The 16355-nt window shown below is 47.4% G+C and overlaps 1 protein-coding gene across 1 annotated transcript in view; it reads right to left on the bottom strand.

Annotated features, from left to right (window-relative positions):
* The window catches only part of KCTD3 (potassium channel tetramerization domain containing 3), a 319588-nt gene that overhangs the window by 70187 nt on the left and 233046 nt on the right, over nt 1–16355 (bottom strand). The window contains exons 11-13 of the mRNA XM_086927901.1: nt 3217–3304; nt 2996–3112; nt 907–1077 (exon numbers count right to left, since the gene is read on the bottom strand). Of these exons, the coding sequence (XP_086784027.1) occupies nt 907–1077; nt 2996–3112; nt 3217–3304 (376 nt within the window). The remainder of the gene's footprint in view (nt 1–906; nt 1078–2995; nt 3113–3216; nt 3305–16355) is intronic.

Below are 16355 nucleotides of genomic sequence, written 5' to 3'. Positions count from 1 at the left end.
CTGGTACCTGAGGATGTTCTGAAGGTGAGGAATCTGCTGTTAGAAGTATCCACCACAATAAAGAGGTATGGATGCAACACCAAGAAGAACGGAAGAAGAGAACTGCTGCACCTGTTGAAAGACATGGCCTCTAACACCACTTCTGACCTCTGAAAATCCACAAAATATTTCATACTTCTGGTCGAACTGGCCAGTGGGAGGCCAAAGGTGCACCAGAGGGCCCAGACTCGTACTGAAAACTTGCAGCATGGCCTCCTTGAAAGGTAAACTTCAAATATGCATTGCAAGCTGCAGAAAAAAGAGGAACTGACATCAGTGACCATGGGCGGGGCCTATATGTCACTCCATGTTGTCACACCTAGAAGGGGATGGATTTGGACTCGCATACATAAGCTATTGCCGAAACGTTTTCCAGATTCCGTCCGGTGCCTGGGGAGTCACAAGGGGAGGACGCTGCACTTAAAAGTATCCATCAGAATGCCCCTCCTTAGATGCAATGCATTCCCCTGAGCCCCAAATCCACTAGTAGAAAGGAGGCACATGGACCATGAATGTGCGGCAGCTCCTATCACTTTGTCATCTCTCGGGGCTTGGACAGACAGAGTCAACCCCACCATGATGAGGCCACCAAACAGTCTGAAAAGCCTGGGGGCATAAATACCCTGGTGCAGACCTTGGTAAGTGAGATCACAATTGTAATGCATGAATCTGCGTTAAGGCTCCCCTGCTCTCCCTTCCATGGGTAATCTAGAGTGCTTCATTTCGGGGTACTCACTAGTCCATGGCACCCTCCTACTCTGCTTATAAATGGCAGTGAGTGCAATATAGCAAATTCTCTTAACATCATCAAACAGTAGAGGAAATAACACAAAGTAAAAAATAATACTAAAAATTGAGCTAAGATACCTGAGACGAGGTACTTCTCAGACAACATGATCTTTGTAACAGGACTTCGATGTACTGTGAAGGTTTGGAAAAGCTGAGGGCCAGACCCAACTGTCTCCGGGTGCTGAACTATCACTCTCACCGCCCCTGAGCTGGTACCATAGGCAATTTCAATCCAGTTACCACTCACGCCTGTAGAAAGTAAACAGAGTAAGAACTTTACAACATGGTATTCTGAAGGATTTATAACTTGTAAGGCTATTGTTACTTAAGACCAAGAATCAGCTTTGGAATATACAACAGTGGGATACCTCATATGTGCAATTGTGTTCCAGAAAATACACTAATACAGATATCTGGGCCTCAATTACAACTGCCTTGTAAAATTCTGACACCTGCGCAAACTACTGTTTACAAGGGTTTAGGAATTCAGAGTTTATCAGATTCTATAGACAGACTATCCCCTCACTAAAATTGCCGAAATTTACTGGGTGAAAAATGCTCGGTAAAGACTAGTACATATGTATTTTGGTGCAGAAAGCATCAACATCTGCATGTTATGCCCCATTTTCAAGGGGAAACTCATAATTCGAGCCAAGCATCGCATCCAATAAATAAATAAACTATAGGGTATTCTTATGTTGTTAGGTAGTTCTACTAATATACCTAGTATCTTCTCCGATCAACAACACTGGTTTCTCATGGGCCGAGTCCAGCTGAAGCACAGCGTGGTGGCAAAGATTATGCTGCGTATCTCTGTGAAGAGGGATGCTGGAAGTAGCCTGAATATGGTTGAGGATGTACAAAGGATAGGTAAGGCTTTAGGAGGTTTGCTGACGGTGATCAGAACATGAATGAAGGTCAGCAAAGAAAGACTGAGGCTGAGTAAAGGGTGTTAGAGGATATGCCAAGCACTGCCCAAACTGCTCAAAGTGATGCAAGGGTATGAGGTGTGCAGGGTGAGATCCAGCAATACGAGGTGCAGCATACTCACGACCATTGCTGAAGTGGTGCACTTTATGGTTAACCATCCTATAAACTTTCTTTTGTTAAAAGTACCACAACCCCCAGCTTCTCTCAATGTTAATACCAAAGATAACAAAGATAATTATTCAAATATATTTGATGACAAAAAATGGTGGTGTCCTCATTTCCAGAAAAAGTGAAATAGGAGCAAATCCCTCTCCCTAAGAATTGGCACAAATCTTTGAAATTATGATAACTCAAAATGATCTCCGACCATCTTAACATTTCACTGATCCCATTCCAGGCAATCTCATGAAAGGCAGAAGCACTGCCTCATTCTTCATTTGAAAGGACTAGTGCAGACCTATAAACTTGTGGCCAACCTCCTCCTTTAACTAATGCTCTGCAAAGTTGCATTGCAACGCAGATCCTGTCTCCTCCTCCTTCTTTACATGTAAGCAGTGTTTGACAAGATCAATAATAATTCTAATTTAAAAACCCTGCAAGAAAAGATCAGCGAAGCTAAAAAATAAATCAGACTACACCACGGAATAAAATCCCTTATACCAGGAGAATACTTTAAAGCAGGGGTTCATTCACTAGTCCTTTCAAGGCTTGATCATGGCTGCTGCTAAGTATCTCGAACCTAAAACAACATCAGAACACACCAACCCAGTGCTCACCACTCCCACATGGCTGTCTGTAGAAGCCAGGCGCTTCTGTAAGCCATTCAACTCTGCAAGCGGAGGCAGCAAACAACATAATACATGAAGTAGTTATGTAGGGAGGTCCTTGCTCACTCCAAAGCACCAACATTCATCAGCATAAGGAATCAGTTCTTGTGTTACGCGGTGTAGGAATATCAAATCACCCAGCAAAAGCCATCTTACCCAGAGGGGCGTGTGTTCAAGATACGAGCAAGGATTCTGGCAGAGAGGTGTTATGCCAGAAGGGCTTTGGTGATAAATCTACTTTAAGCAATAATTAATTAATATTTTGGTAGATCGTTTATGCTTTCTTTTTCAAATATTTTGATTTTACAGTACTCTTCATACACCACCCCAGAGACTATATTTGCATTTTTATATAATTATTTTAAAACACTTCCTGTCAGAAGCACTGCTATATATGTTATTACACTAACTTGTTTTAGGAGTCAGATAGACGCTGAGAGCGGTTATTGCATCATTGGAGGGGTCGTGATAGAGTTCGGTCACCAGAAGATCATTGTCCTTCATCCGCAGAGGAAACTTCTGCATATCTGGAAACAAAACAGAAAATAAAGTACATGTAAAAAGAATACAGCACCCACAAATGGTTATCACAAGGTGCCACCCATACACTGTAATAGATTGGTAACCTTACCTATGTAATATATAGATCCATTGTTACAGCCCAAAAGTAGAAAGGAGCCTGCTGTATCATAACTAGTGATAGGGACAACATCCTGAACCTGGGAGGAAGTGAAATAAATACATTGTAATATTTTTACAGGAGACTTGATTTAGAAGGCCTTTTATGCTAACCGTTTAATAATTTCAGGCCAGTGAACAAGAATTGGGGTACTTGAGGACAGTCGCACAGTACAGCTTTGAATATATTTGAGTTTTTATTCAGTGTTAAGATTACTAGTTCTTCAATTGCAAACTGAGGCCCATTATCTCTTCTGATACAATACTGACATTTTCTTTGGACAGTAATGTCAAAACTACCAGTTTCATGAATAAGCACCGTAAATTAATCAGGTTTTAATGTAATAATGTTTGCAAACATAGACGTGCACATAGGCACATACACTATTTCTTCCTTGTCTCAGTGCACCCTGTTTATGTACATTCATTGTTAATATCCTTGTATTATTCACCAAGTTTTCAGTGCTCCATGTCACCACCATCACAAACGGAGGGAATTAAATAAAAGAATTAAAGCCACAGTATGGAGCTGTGGGGTGCCACTCAGCACAGAAAGAAAATGCTGTAGTGAAAAGTCACTTTAGGTGTGAAAGCTGTGCACCAATGTGAATTCACAAATTACTTAGAGCACGCTGAGGTGCACACTCATCACCCTTGGTGCATCATCGTGGCGTGTGGAAATCTTTTAAAGAGCATAATATGCACATTTATATGCAAAAGAATATCTAGTGTACACTCATTTGGGTGCACATTCGCCTCCGTTGTTAATTAAGCAAAGCTGCAGTATCACACTCAGATGCAAAATCAAATAAAGGTGCAAAACCACCCTTGGTTCAACATCAACGTTTGCTGAATTCCTGTATTTGCTTCTCAACTTTCACTGTACGATGATTCTGAATTCTCTTTAATTTTGCCAAGACATAAGCTAGCAGGTCAGGATGCACACTCTTTCAGTTCATAAAACCTTAGACTCATTGTTTTTAAATGCTATGCCCAAAAACAGTAGGAGACGGACATTTGTATCAATTCCTTCAGCTGGATATGCAAGCACTGGAACTACTTCTGAGGTAGATACAATGAGGTGGGTTGGACGGTGTTACACTTGGCATCCTTTGCATGGTTTTCCTTGACTTTTTGCCTTTACCTCCTGTATTTTTGACAGTATGCTGAATTTGTTTTTGCTGCTGCAGATGCTTTGGGGACTTTGCCACTGCTGATCAATGTCAAAGTGCAAGTGCTGTATGTGTAAATTGTGAATATGATCAGTTATCCATGATTGGCATATCTAATTTACTGGTATATCCCTAGCTAAGTGCACTGTGTGCGTCCAGGGCCTAATAATCAAATGCTACTAGTGGGGCTGCAGCACTGATTGTGCCACCCACCCCAGTAGTCTTTCAAATGTGTCTCAGACCTGCCACTGCAGAGTCTGCGTGCGCAGTATCTCCGCCATGTCAACCTGGCAGGTGCACCCACTTCCCATGCCCTAACCTTCCCTTTTCTTACATATAAGTCACCCCTAAGGTTGGCCCAATGTACCTCTAGGGGCAGGGTGCAGTGGATGTTCAAGGTGGGACATGAACTGGTGTGTTTTACATGTCCTGGTAGTGAAATACTGTGTATTCGTTTTATCGTTATTGCAAGTACTAGCTCTCCCATAGGCATCATTGGGGTGGCACTGTAACAATATACATGTGTAACTTTCAATTGGAAAAAAAATGGAGATTTGGAGTTTAGGTTCTCTGTAACCAGAATTTAATAACACACCTTTTAGTGAAGGTTTTTTTTAAATTGTGTGTTTGAAAATGCCTCTTTTAGAAAGTGCAGGTAAAGGGGCAAAAGGATTGCCCGCACCCACCGCACAGTTGCTGAGCCTCTCTGAGGTCGCTTTTAGCACCTTCCATTGAAGTTCTTTTTAAACATTATTTGCCATTCTTTTATCAGTCTCTGGTAAATCCATTAATCCACATTAGTGCATGCTATATATCACTCCACACTCAGGTTTCTGATGCAATTTTCAAGTTTCTAGTACGAATGCTATGCCCATCCGGACCTCTTTTAGAAAGTGGGCATTTTCTTGTTTAACTTGTATACCTCTGTCTGTTTGTGTATTCACTGTCTGGTTTTTGATTAATAGGAGCTGGGGACATGCATTCACTCTAGACAGTCACAAGGGAGGTTAAGGTGTGCCCTGCCATTTCTGGGTGACTCAGCCAGGCTGAATAGACCTTTCTGCATTTAGAGTGGTGGAAGGAGTTTTCACTAGCACCTGAATAGGTTGTGTCTGCTCTGCTCTTGGGAAGGTATGGCGCAGCAGCCAGGGCGGCTGACTCAGGAATATAGGGGCTCTCGGTTTGATCCCAGGCGCCAGCGGCAGCTTAGCCCAGCACCATGTGACCCTGGGCAATAGCTTGCCAAATCTTCCCAACCTCCCCCAGCGTCTTGACACACTTGGGTACTTGTTCACGCTTTACAAATAATGGATTGCATTTAATTTCATTTCATTTCACAATGCTGTCTCCACCTCCTGTAGTAAAGCTGGACCAGGGAGGACAGAACTATTTTTTACTGAGCTCAGAGACTCTTTCAACAGAGTACAAAGAGAAAATTGGCATAAATATTAGACCTAAAACAGAGCTGGACAGCTGTGAGGAGGAGTACTGCCCCTTTGCTGTGTGTTGCTTTGCTGGGGTGGCCTGCAGTTGCTGCTTCAGCCAAGGAGAGGACAAAGACTGGAACTTAGCTGTAAACCTGCTAGTGTGGAATCTCTAAGGGCGTGTGTATGTTTGCCTCCTGTCCTGAAGTCACAGGGACATGAAGACTTCACCACCAGCTTCCTTGAACTCCACTGCTGGTAGTACTGACCTGCCAGAGGGTGCCTGCTCCAGCTCTGGGCCTCTGGTGGTTTTTCCTGTTGTTGGAAGCTGTTGTTACTATGAGCAAAACTGATCCAATTCATCTTACGCCTTCATTACTGCAGAAACAGACCCTAATACAACCTACACCTGACGGGAACAGTGATGTGCTTCCTTCCATATGGCACAAACATATCCCGATATTTTTATGCACGAGTTTGAACAACTTAATTTCAATCGGAGCACAGTGAATAATTAATTGATACACTGGAAAACATATTAGCAATATTGTTAGAACTTGGAATGGTGATGTCAGTGAATTGAAATAAATCTGCAGGAAATCAAATGATACTGGAAAAAGAAGATAATTCTGCGTAATGATAGGATTTATTTTCATGTATTTTTGGACACTGAAATCTTACTGGTCAGTAAAAATCCTTACAAAATTATTTGCAAAACCAACAGTTATAAATGCATTCCCACATGAGTAAAGTTACAATACTCAAAATGTATATAAGGCTTGCCCTATAGAGAACTCTTAAGCTATAGCAAGATAATTTCTGAGGAGCTAACCTATAACACATCAATGAACCAATTTTCACAAGTTATTGCTACAAAAAAAGAATATGACTCGTGGTATTGAGCAGTCAATTTTCCTCTTTATGAAAATAGATAAAACTTTCCACAACAGCATTTGTGTGTGCACCAACAGGGACTCAATATCAAGGATACATTGAGGGAAGAGGGAAAAGATACAACAGGAAGGTCAAAAGAGAGTGATCAAAATAACAAAGGTGCAACATATCAATGCATAAACTGTTCTTATTCAAACAAAATCAGTAAGGGGATTGTGATTGATAACACTGGAAATATGATTACAAATATGAAGCACTACACATATTACAGGTGACTGGATAATAAATTCAACATCAGATTGAAAAACGAACATTATCTTTAGGAAGACACTGGCACACATGACAATGCAAATGGAAGATCATGACCTTAAAAGAAAAGTAACGCAGAAGAAGATGCTCTGACTTGACAGGGAATGTAGTGCACTCCCTGGTGGAGTCAATTAGACTGAAACCTAGAATGCTCTTTGTAATATCGATTGAAAATACTAACGTGTTTAATTCTCCTAATCTTGGACACTTTCACAAACAATGTGTTAATGGGCCTCTTTCATTTTCAAACACACATTCATGTAAATATACAGTGGTTAAATAGATGTCTTGCATGGCCCTCTACACACTAAGTAAAACATAAACTTTGCAAAACAGTACAGACGCAGTAAGAATATGCAGCAACATATAACTAGAGACCCTCTTTTACATTTAGGACCTCATAACGTTTAAAACAGTGGCGCCTCTACCTCATTTTGAGTTTCTGTATCGGGGTGGAAGAAAACAAAAATCTTTAATGGGTTAGTATGTATCAGGAGAATAGGTACACACTACAGAAATGTTTTAACGGAGAACAAATTCATAATGGAATATTTCACGGGTAAGCTAAGAAATTGGAATTTTACATAGGCACCCCACAAAAATGATGGATAGGCTAAATTAAATATGGTTCACTTGTCATTATCAACTTACATTAAAAACGGTTCCTGACAACAATATTCCCACTCTCGTGAGAAACGAACAATAGTCGACTGGTCGAACCATTTCTAATGACAAGATTTCACAAGTGGGAGAAGATGATTCAGCTGAGTCAAAGGAGCTTCCCGGAAATAGTTTTCTAATGGCTGATTAGATGCACTACATCTAAGGGAGTGAGAGTTCCACTCCTTATAAGGGCGTCACGAAGGGCTGGTCTCCACATTGATGAGGCACCGTTGGCCCATAGGCAGACCCAGAACAATTAAGGTTTACAGGAGCAATCTAATTGAAGACTTTAATATGTAGTTCAATCTGACTGGCCTACACAGGAGTTGACTGAGAAACCTTTAGCAGAGATCAAAAGAAGGCATTGGAATTGGGGATGAGTATTAAAGGATAATGCCCATAGAGTTGGACGCCATATGGAGCTCCAGGAAGGCCTATGATTTGATATCCATCCTGTGGTTGATATAAAATAGCTCACAAATGTTAATAATCTCACACTGGTGCTGTACATAGATAGATGAGACTTGCTCATGCAACCTACCTCACACTGCTAAACAGATACCCAAAATAATGAAACTGCAAATCTTTTTAATTTGCTAATGTATAATCAAGACTGATTATTCTAACAGGGCACCCAAGTGAAGGCAAATGTATCATCCAATGTAATCATTTTCAAGGTCTTCGAGGAGGTCTTGTGGTTACTGCTAAGTGTTGGACCCGGCCTATTAGGCAGGTTCACCCCTAGACTTTTTGCGTTTTCCTAGCCTATTTATGGAACCTGGTATTTGTGATTTTAGGCCTCTGCGCACTTTTTCACTGTGGTACAGTGTAAAGTGCTTGAGCTCTCTGTGGATGAATGGTGAGTGACCTGCCCTCCCATAGGAATGAATGGGGAATATGTATGCCCATGGTAGTTCCTGATGCGTGGGGAGTGCAGGGGCGAGTTTGGTATGAGAGAACTCGTGAGAATGAATGCCGCAAAATGATGTATGCGACATGGCTGTGTCTAGTCTAGAAGTCCTACTTTTGGAAGTTGGCATATTTGTGCAAGTTGGTGCTAGCGTGTGATTGGCTGGTGAGCCTGGCCCAGAGTGCATGGGCCTGCTTGTGGATTGACTGTCTGGTTTGAGGATGACAGGGGCTGGAGAGCCCAGGAGGTTGTCTGAAATCAGCCCATGGATGAAAGGCAGCATCTGCTGCCAGGGAAGTGGGAGGAGATGGCACCTGATAGTGAAGGGCTGTTCCTGTGTAACTACAAAGCTGGCTCCACCTCCCGCTGGGCGACTGACACCTCTGTCCCTGATACTGAAGGGGACTTCCCTCTAAACCAGTCCAGCTGGTTCTCACACTGCCTGCTTCAAAGGACTTCAAAGGTTTTGCACTGTATAAAAAGGGGTTGTATCTCCTTCCAAATTGTTCTTGTTTTCAACTTGAATCTGCCAGGGGCTGCTGCTGCTTGAGCTAAGGGGAATCCCTGGCTCTGCCCAGCCCTGGGCACCTGATGGACTTTCCTGGACTCCTGGGGGACCCCTCTGCCTTGCTGGGCTGATGGGGGGGACTTTGCTTTGCCCCCTGGGACTCTCTGGACCTTTGTGCAGCATGGTGGAGCTGCATTGCTGGAAGGACCCTTTTTACTTTTTATTCTAGCGCTTTGGGAGCACTTTATTGCCCATAGCGCTTTCGAGCGCTTTATTTTTGATTCTAGCGCTGAGGAGCGCTTTGCCAGCCTGGCGAGTGCCCACCTCGCTTATTTGTTACTTTATTTAAACTTCGGCTGCCCACGCCGGTATTGCCGATCTTTTAAAATGCCTCCCCGCCTGCCTGCCTAAAGGAGAAGGGCCGCTGCGCTGCCCGCAGCGACCCGGAAGTGGATGGCCGGCCGGCCAATCCCAGCGCGGCCGGCCGGAAGTCCCGCCCCCCGCAGCCCGAGAGGAGAGAGGCTGCCCGGGGGAGAGAAGGAGGACGAGTGATGGCGGCTGGTCGGCAGGGCTCCCGTGAGCGGAGGGAGCCCTGCAGCGAGAGGAGCGGCCTGAGGACGGAAGCGGAGGGGGCGCGAGGCACATTTGTCGGTGCCTGCCCCCACCGCGAGGCTCCCCGGCGAGAGAGAGGAGGCAGCATGGCGGCCGGATCGCAGGGCTCCCGTGATGCGAGGGAGCCCTGCTGCAGGAGGAAGACCGGCAGCAACGAGAGCCCCGGTGAGTCTGGGCTGGAGTGGGGCAGAGCAGGGGAGGGGCGCCGGGACGCGATGTCGGTGTCCGCCCCTCCCCCGCAGTAGCGCGAGCTCGCGCTCGGTGAAGAGAAGCCACGAAGGCTTCCAGGGCGGCCCCAGATGGCAGTGGGCCGCCCCAACGTTACCCAGAGTGCCAGAAGGAAGCCATGAAGGCTTCATGGGCGGCCCCGGTTGGCAGTGGGTCGCCCCAACGTGCACGGAGCCCGGAGAGGCTCCCAGCCCCATTTGTTTTGTATTTCGTGCCCTGAGAGGCGCTGGGGGCATTCTATGAAGTGACTGGAGAGTCAGGGCGGCCCCGGATGGCAGTGGGTCGCCCCAACGCTGAAGAGAGCCTGTGTGGCTCAGAGGGGCCATATGTGTTTTTAAGAGCCTGTGTGGCTCCAACGTTTGACCAGTGTTGGCCAGAGCCTGTGTGGCTCCAACGTGCGCAGTGTTGGCTTCAGAGCCTGTGTGGCTTAGCTGGCGCCGTTTTGTTGATTCTCCAGGTGCCCAGCACTTAGTGGGCACCTGCCACGTTTAGGCTTTTTGTACTTTGGACTGGCGCTGCATGGCAGCGCGCCCTGACTTTGGACCCAGGGCATCCTTGCCCCAACAAGGCCAGTTGGCCTAGGGACTGCCACAGGTAGTGGCTTATGTAGTGTTGGCGCAATGTGATTTCTATGTTTTTAAATAGTAATTGCCTACTGTGTGTTTTGGCGCTATTGATTTATTAGGCACCTCTGACTGTTTATGCATTATGTGTCTTCCTTTCCATGCGCTGCACCTCTGAATGTTTAGTCATCATGTGTCTTCTTGCGCTGCACCCCTGAATGTATTTTATTGCATCATGTGCCCTATTCTTAACACCTCTGAATGTGTTACTGCATCATGTGTCTTCCTTTCCATGCGCTGCACCTCTGAATGGTTAGTCATCATGTGTCTTCTTGCGCTGCACCCCTGAATGTAGTTTATTGCATCATGTGCTCTATTCTTACTCCTCTGAATGTAGGTTATTGCATCATGGGTAATGTGTCCTTTCCCTAGACCCCTAAATGCTGAGTGATACTTAGGTGGTTGTCTTTTCTACTCCTCTGAATGTAGGTTTATTGCATCATGAGTAATGTATTCTTTCTTAGACCCCTAATGCTGTGTGATACTTAGGTGGTTCTTCTTTCTTAGTACAGGTGGTCCTAGTAAGGTCCTGGTTCCTGTTACCAGTGGTTACTGGTTGTTATCTTTGTGATTACCATTTTATGTTTTATTATTTCTTATTCTAGAAGTGCTATATCTGACTATGACAGGGACCCTTGTGGCCCTGTCTTGTGTACATAATCCCTGTGAATATTGCCCGTGCCAGTTGGCACCATGTATATGTGTGATTTTATCTGATGTGTTTTTACAATACAAAAGTTATTTTTATAATAACCTTGTGTGGAGTCTCTTCTGTGGTGTGCCTAGTATGTTGTTGCTGTTGTGCGCTGGCGCAAATGCTTTACACATTGCCTCCGAGTTTAGCCTTACTGCTTGTGCCAAGCTACCAAGGGGGTGAGCAGAGGTTATCTTGGCGTGTGACTTCCTTGCCCTGACTAGAATGGTGGTTTCTGCCTGGCTTTGGCGTCAGCCTTAGCCTACCAGAAATAGCCAGTTCTAACATTGTTGGTCAGCGGTGCGGATTTTGGACATGTGTTTGCGCAGTGCCATAGCGACAACTGGCTACATTACAAAACTCTGCAATTGTTTTTTTCAGATAGTCACATGTTTGGGATTATTGTTTTTGATTTTTTTCCTCAAGAGTGTCATTTTCAAATGTGTTTCTGCGCTTTATGTTTAGTGGCAGATGAGAGAAAGTGATAGGGCGGGACGCCAGTAGAGGGGGAGGTTCCCATAGCTTAGGAATCCCTTGCTGGGTCCAATGTCCAATCCCAAATCCTGTCCCTGTGTGGGTAGATGGAAGAGAGGGAGTGTGAGGAGAAATGACTAGCTCAGGAGGGTGGTTGTTCCCTGAGTGTAGTGTGTGTGTCTGGATTCCCCAGTGTGGTAGGATCCAGTGGTGGCAGCTTTAATGTGTCCAGTGTGTTAATTCCCATTCCCCGCTCCCAGAGTTTGGTACCTGTGTCACGTGTGGTCAGGTTGAGTGATCAGGGGTGGTAGTAACTGCCTTACCAGTCCGAGGGGGGGGGGTTGTGCGAATGAGTGATGTGCTGAACTGGAGGAGTTGGTGTGAGTTTTCTTTTTGTTAAAAAGCTTGCATGAGAGGTGTACCTCTGGTGGTGTGCAGGAGGTCCTGCAGAGGCACTGGACAGGAAGGTGGATGTCTGGCGGTGTGCTAGATGTCTTGCAGAGGCATTAGGGAGTGGTTCCAAAAGGAGTGGCTTGTGTATCTGATGATCCTGTAAAGGGGAAGAGGTTCATGTGTAACCCAGCTTGGTCCCAGTAGTATGGTAGGGGTGTAGGGGCTCAAGCCCTGTCTCAGTGGAGGCGGAGTGAGTGTGGGACGGTGTGTCCCACGTTGGCCTGAAACCCTATCTCAGGGCCTGGAGGGTTCCTTAAGGGAGCGCCAGGTCAGGGGCCTAAGCTGTACATAGGTCATTTGAGGAGGATCTTCCTGTGTCTAGAGGACGGGGAGTGTCTGTAACCAGAACTCCGGCGGTCCTAGTGTTGGGCAGTACCGCTCCTAAGTGGAGGGTGCAGAAGTCCTGGCTCGCTGAGCATTTGACTGTCTAGAGTGCTTGACCATTTGTGGGGCCTCTGGAGGTCGTTCCCCAAGGAGGGGGGAAAGCCAGGTTGGGGTGTGGCCTGACCTGGAAGGAGTACTGGAGGAAAGTGTGTCACTGATACGCCGCTGGCGTGTGCTCTGTCTAGCCTGGGACATTCTGAGAATCACCCTGTGATAGGGAGTACTGGAGGAGAGTGTGTCGCTGATACGCCGCTGGCGTGTGCTCTGTCTAGCCTGAGACATGCTGGAACTGGAAGGGGGTGCAGAGGGACGGTGTCCTTACTTCTGACCCCGGTGTAACCTGAGGGTTTAGATCTTAGGTTGGGAGATTAGGAAACTTCTAGGTCAAGAGGAATCTCTACCAAAGTGGATCAGCTGAAGAGACTGAGGGGGCTGCCCTTGCTGTGTGTTCTGGGGCTCACCTGCAGTTTGTTGTTTTCACTAAGGTAGAGGAAAGGGGACTTTGCTGTGTGCTGTGTCCCCCACCTGCTTGAAGAGGAACTGTGCTGTGTGCTTTGTACCTCAGAAGTGAAATAGTTTCCAGGTGGTAGACCAGTGATGGAGTGAGGTCCTGATCTGGTAGGAGAATTGTGTTCTGGTAAAGTGCTTTTCTGTGAGGGTGCGGAAACCCAGAAGTAGAGGTAGGGTGGGGCATTCTTTCCCGTGACCTCTGGTCAGCCTGAGGGTATGGTCCCTAGGTTGTTGGATCGGTGGTGGTTGTAGCTACACTGAGAGAGAGAGTGGAGCATGGCTATTGTGTGCCAGGGGTTACTACCCCCCACTCTGTGGATTAGTTAGGACCTGTGATTTGGATGGCCTATGGCCTGGTCTTAGCTGTGGATGACTAGTGTGTACCAGTGGGGTACCCTAGTTGAGTCAGAGAGTTATTATTTGGAGGAAACCATGTAGGTTCAGAGTGGCGAAAAACTGGACGGTGTCCCTGCTGTGCGAGGCCGTGTCCGTGGTTTTGTCGCCCAAAGCAGTGAAGCCCATCAGTGGTGTGATTGGTCTACCCTGCGTTTTGGCTGGAAGGGGGTTGTGTTGGACCCGGCCTATTAGGCAGGTTCACCCCTAGACTTTTTGCGTTTTCCTAGCCTATTTATGGAACCTGGTATTTGTGATTTTAGGCCTCTGCGCACTTTTTCACTGTGGTACAGTGTAAAGTGCTTGAGCTCTCTGTGGATGAATGGTGAGTGACCTGCCCTCCCATAGGAATGAATGGGGAATATGTATGCCCATGGTAGTTCCTGATGCGTGGGGAGTGCAGGGGCGAGTTTGGTATGAGAGAACTCGTGAGAATGAATGCCGCAAAATGATGTATGCGACATGGCTGTGTCTAGTCTAGAAGTCCTACTTTTGGAAGTTGGCATATTTGTGCAAGTTGGTGCTAGCGTGTGATTGGCTGGTGAGCCTGGCCCAGAGTGCATGGGCCTGCTTGTGGATTGACTGTCTGGTTTGAGGATGACAGGGGCTGGAGAGCCCAGGAGGTTGTCTGAAATCAGCCCATGGATGAAAGGCAGCATCTGCTGCCAGGGAAGTGGGAGGAGATGGCACCTGATAGTGAAGGGCTGTTCCTGTGTAACTACAAAGCTGGCTCCACCTCCCGCTGGGCGACTGACACCTCTGTCCCTGATACTGAAGGGGACTTCCCTCTAAACCAGTCCAGCTGGTTCTCACACTGCCTGCTTCAAAGGACTTCAAAGGTTTTGCACTGTATAAAAAGGGGTTGTATCTCCTTCCAAATTGTTCTTGTTTTCAACTTGAATCTGCCAGGGGCTGCTGCTGCTTGAGCTAAGGGGAATCCCTGGCTCTGCCCAGCCCTGGGCACCTGATGGACTTTCCTGGACTCCTGGGGGACCCCTCTGCCTTGCTGGGCTGATGGGGGGGACTTTGCTTTGCCCCCTGGGACTCTCTGGACCTTTGTGCAGCATGGTGGAGCTGCATTGCTGGAAGGACCCTTTTTACTTTTTATTCTAGCGCTTTGGGAGCACTTTATTGCCCATAGCGCTTTCGAGCGCTTTATTTTTGATTCTAGCGCTGAGGAGCGCTTTGCCAGCCTGGCGAGTGCCCACCTCGCTTATTTGTTACTTTATTTAAACTTCGGCTGCCCACGCCGGTATTGCCGATCTTTTAAAATGCCTCCCCGCCTGCCTGCCTAAAGGAGAAGGGCCGCTGCGCTGCCCGCAGCGACCCGGAAGTGGATGGCCGGCCGGCCAATCCCAGCGCGGCCGGCCGGAAGTCCCGCCCCCGCAGCCCGAGAGGAGAGAGGCTGCCCGGGGGAGAGAAGGAGGACGAGTGATGGCGGCTGGTCGGCAGGGCTCCCGTGAGCGGAGGGAGCCCTGCAGCGAGAGGAGCGGCCTGAGGACGGAAGCGGAGGGGGGCGCGAGGCACATTTGTCGGTGCCTGCCCCCACCGCGAGGCTCCCCGGCGAGAGAGAGGAGGCAGCATGGCGGCCGGATCGCAGGGCTCCCGTGATGCGAGGGAGCCCTGCTGCAGGAGGAAGACCGGCAGCAACGAGAGCCCCGGTGAGTCTGGGCTGGAGTGGGGCAGAGCAGGGGAGGGGCGCCGGGACGCGATGTCGGTGTCCGCCCCTCCCCCGCAGTAGCGCGAGCTCGCGCTCGGTGAAGAGAAGCCACGAAGGCTTCCAGGGCGGCCCCAGATGGCAGTGGGCCGCCCCAACGTTACCCAGAGTGCCAGAAGGAAGCCATGAAGGCTTCATGGGCGGCCCCGGTTGGCAGTGGGTCGCCCCAACGTGCACGGAGCCCGGAGAGGCTCCCAGCCCCATTTGTTTTGTATTTCGTGCCCTGAGAGGCGCTGGGGGCATTCTATGAAGTGACTGGAGAGTCAGGGCGGCCCCGGATGGCAGTGGGTCGCCCCAACGCTGAAGAGAGCCTGTGTGGCTCAGAGGGGCCATATGTGTTTTTAAGAGCCTGTGTGGCTCCAACGTTTGACCAGTGTTGGCCAGAGCCTGTGTGGCTCCAACGTGCGCAGTGTTGGCTTCAGAGCCTGTGTGGCTTAGCTGGCGCCGTTTTGTTGATTCTCCAGGTGCCCAGCACTTAGTGGGCACCTGCCACGTTTAGGCTTTTTGTACTTTGGACTGGCGCTGCATGGCAGCGCGCCCTGACTTTGGACCCAGGGCATCCTTGCCCCAACAAGGCCAGTTGGCCTAGGGACTGCCACAGGTAGTGGCTTATGTAGTGTTGGCGCAATGTGATTTCTATGTTTTTAAATAGTAATTGCCTACTGTGTGTTTTGGCGCTATTGATTTATTAGGCACCTCTGACTGTTTATGCATTATGTGTCTTCCTTTCCATGCGCTGCACCTCTGAATGTTTAGTCATCATGTGTCTTCTTGCGCTGCACCCCTGAATGTATTTTATTGCATCATGTGCCCTATTCTTAACACCTCTGAATGTGTTACTGCATCATGTGTCTTCCTTTCCATGCGCTGCACCTCTGAATGGTTAGTCATCATGTGTCTTCTTGCGCTGCACCCCTGAATGTAGTTTATTGCATCATGTGCTCTATTCTTACTCCTCTGAATGTAGGTTATTGCATCATGGGTAATGTGTCCTTTCCCTAGACCCCTAAATGCTGAGTGATACTTAGGTGGTTGTCTTTTCTACTCCTCTGAATGTAGGTTTATTGCATCATGAGTAATGTATTCTTTCTTAGACCCCTAATGCTGTGTGATACTTAGGTGGT

The sequence above is a fragment of the Lissotriton vulgaris genome, chromosome 6 (genome assembly GCF_964263255.1).
Source record: "Lissotriton vulgaris chromosome 6, aLisVul1.2, whole genome shotgun sequence".
NCBI lineage: Eukaryota > Metazoa > Chordata > Amphibia > Caudata > Salamandridae > Lissotriton > Lissotriton vulgaris.
Note: the sequence above shows the minus strand (reverse complement) of the source record. Positions and strands in the feature narration are given on the sequence as shown.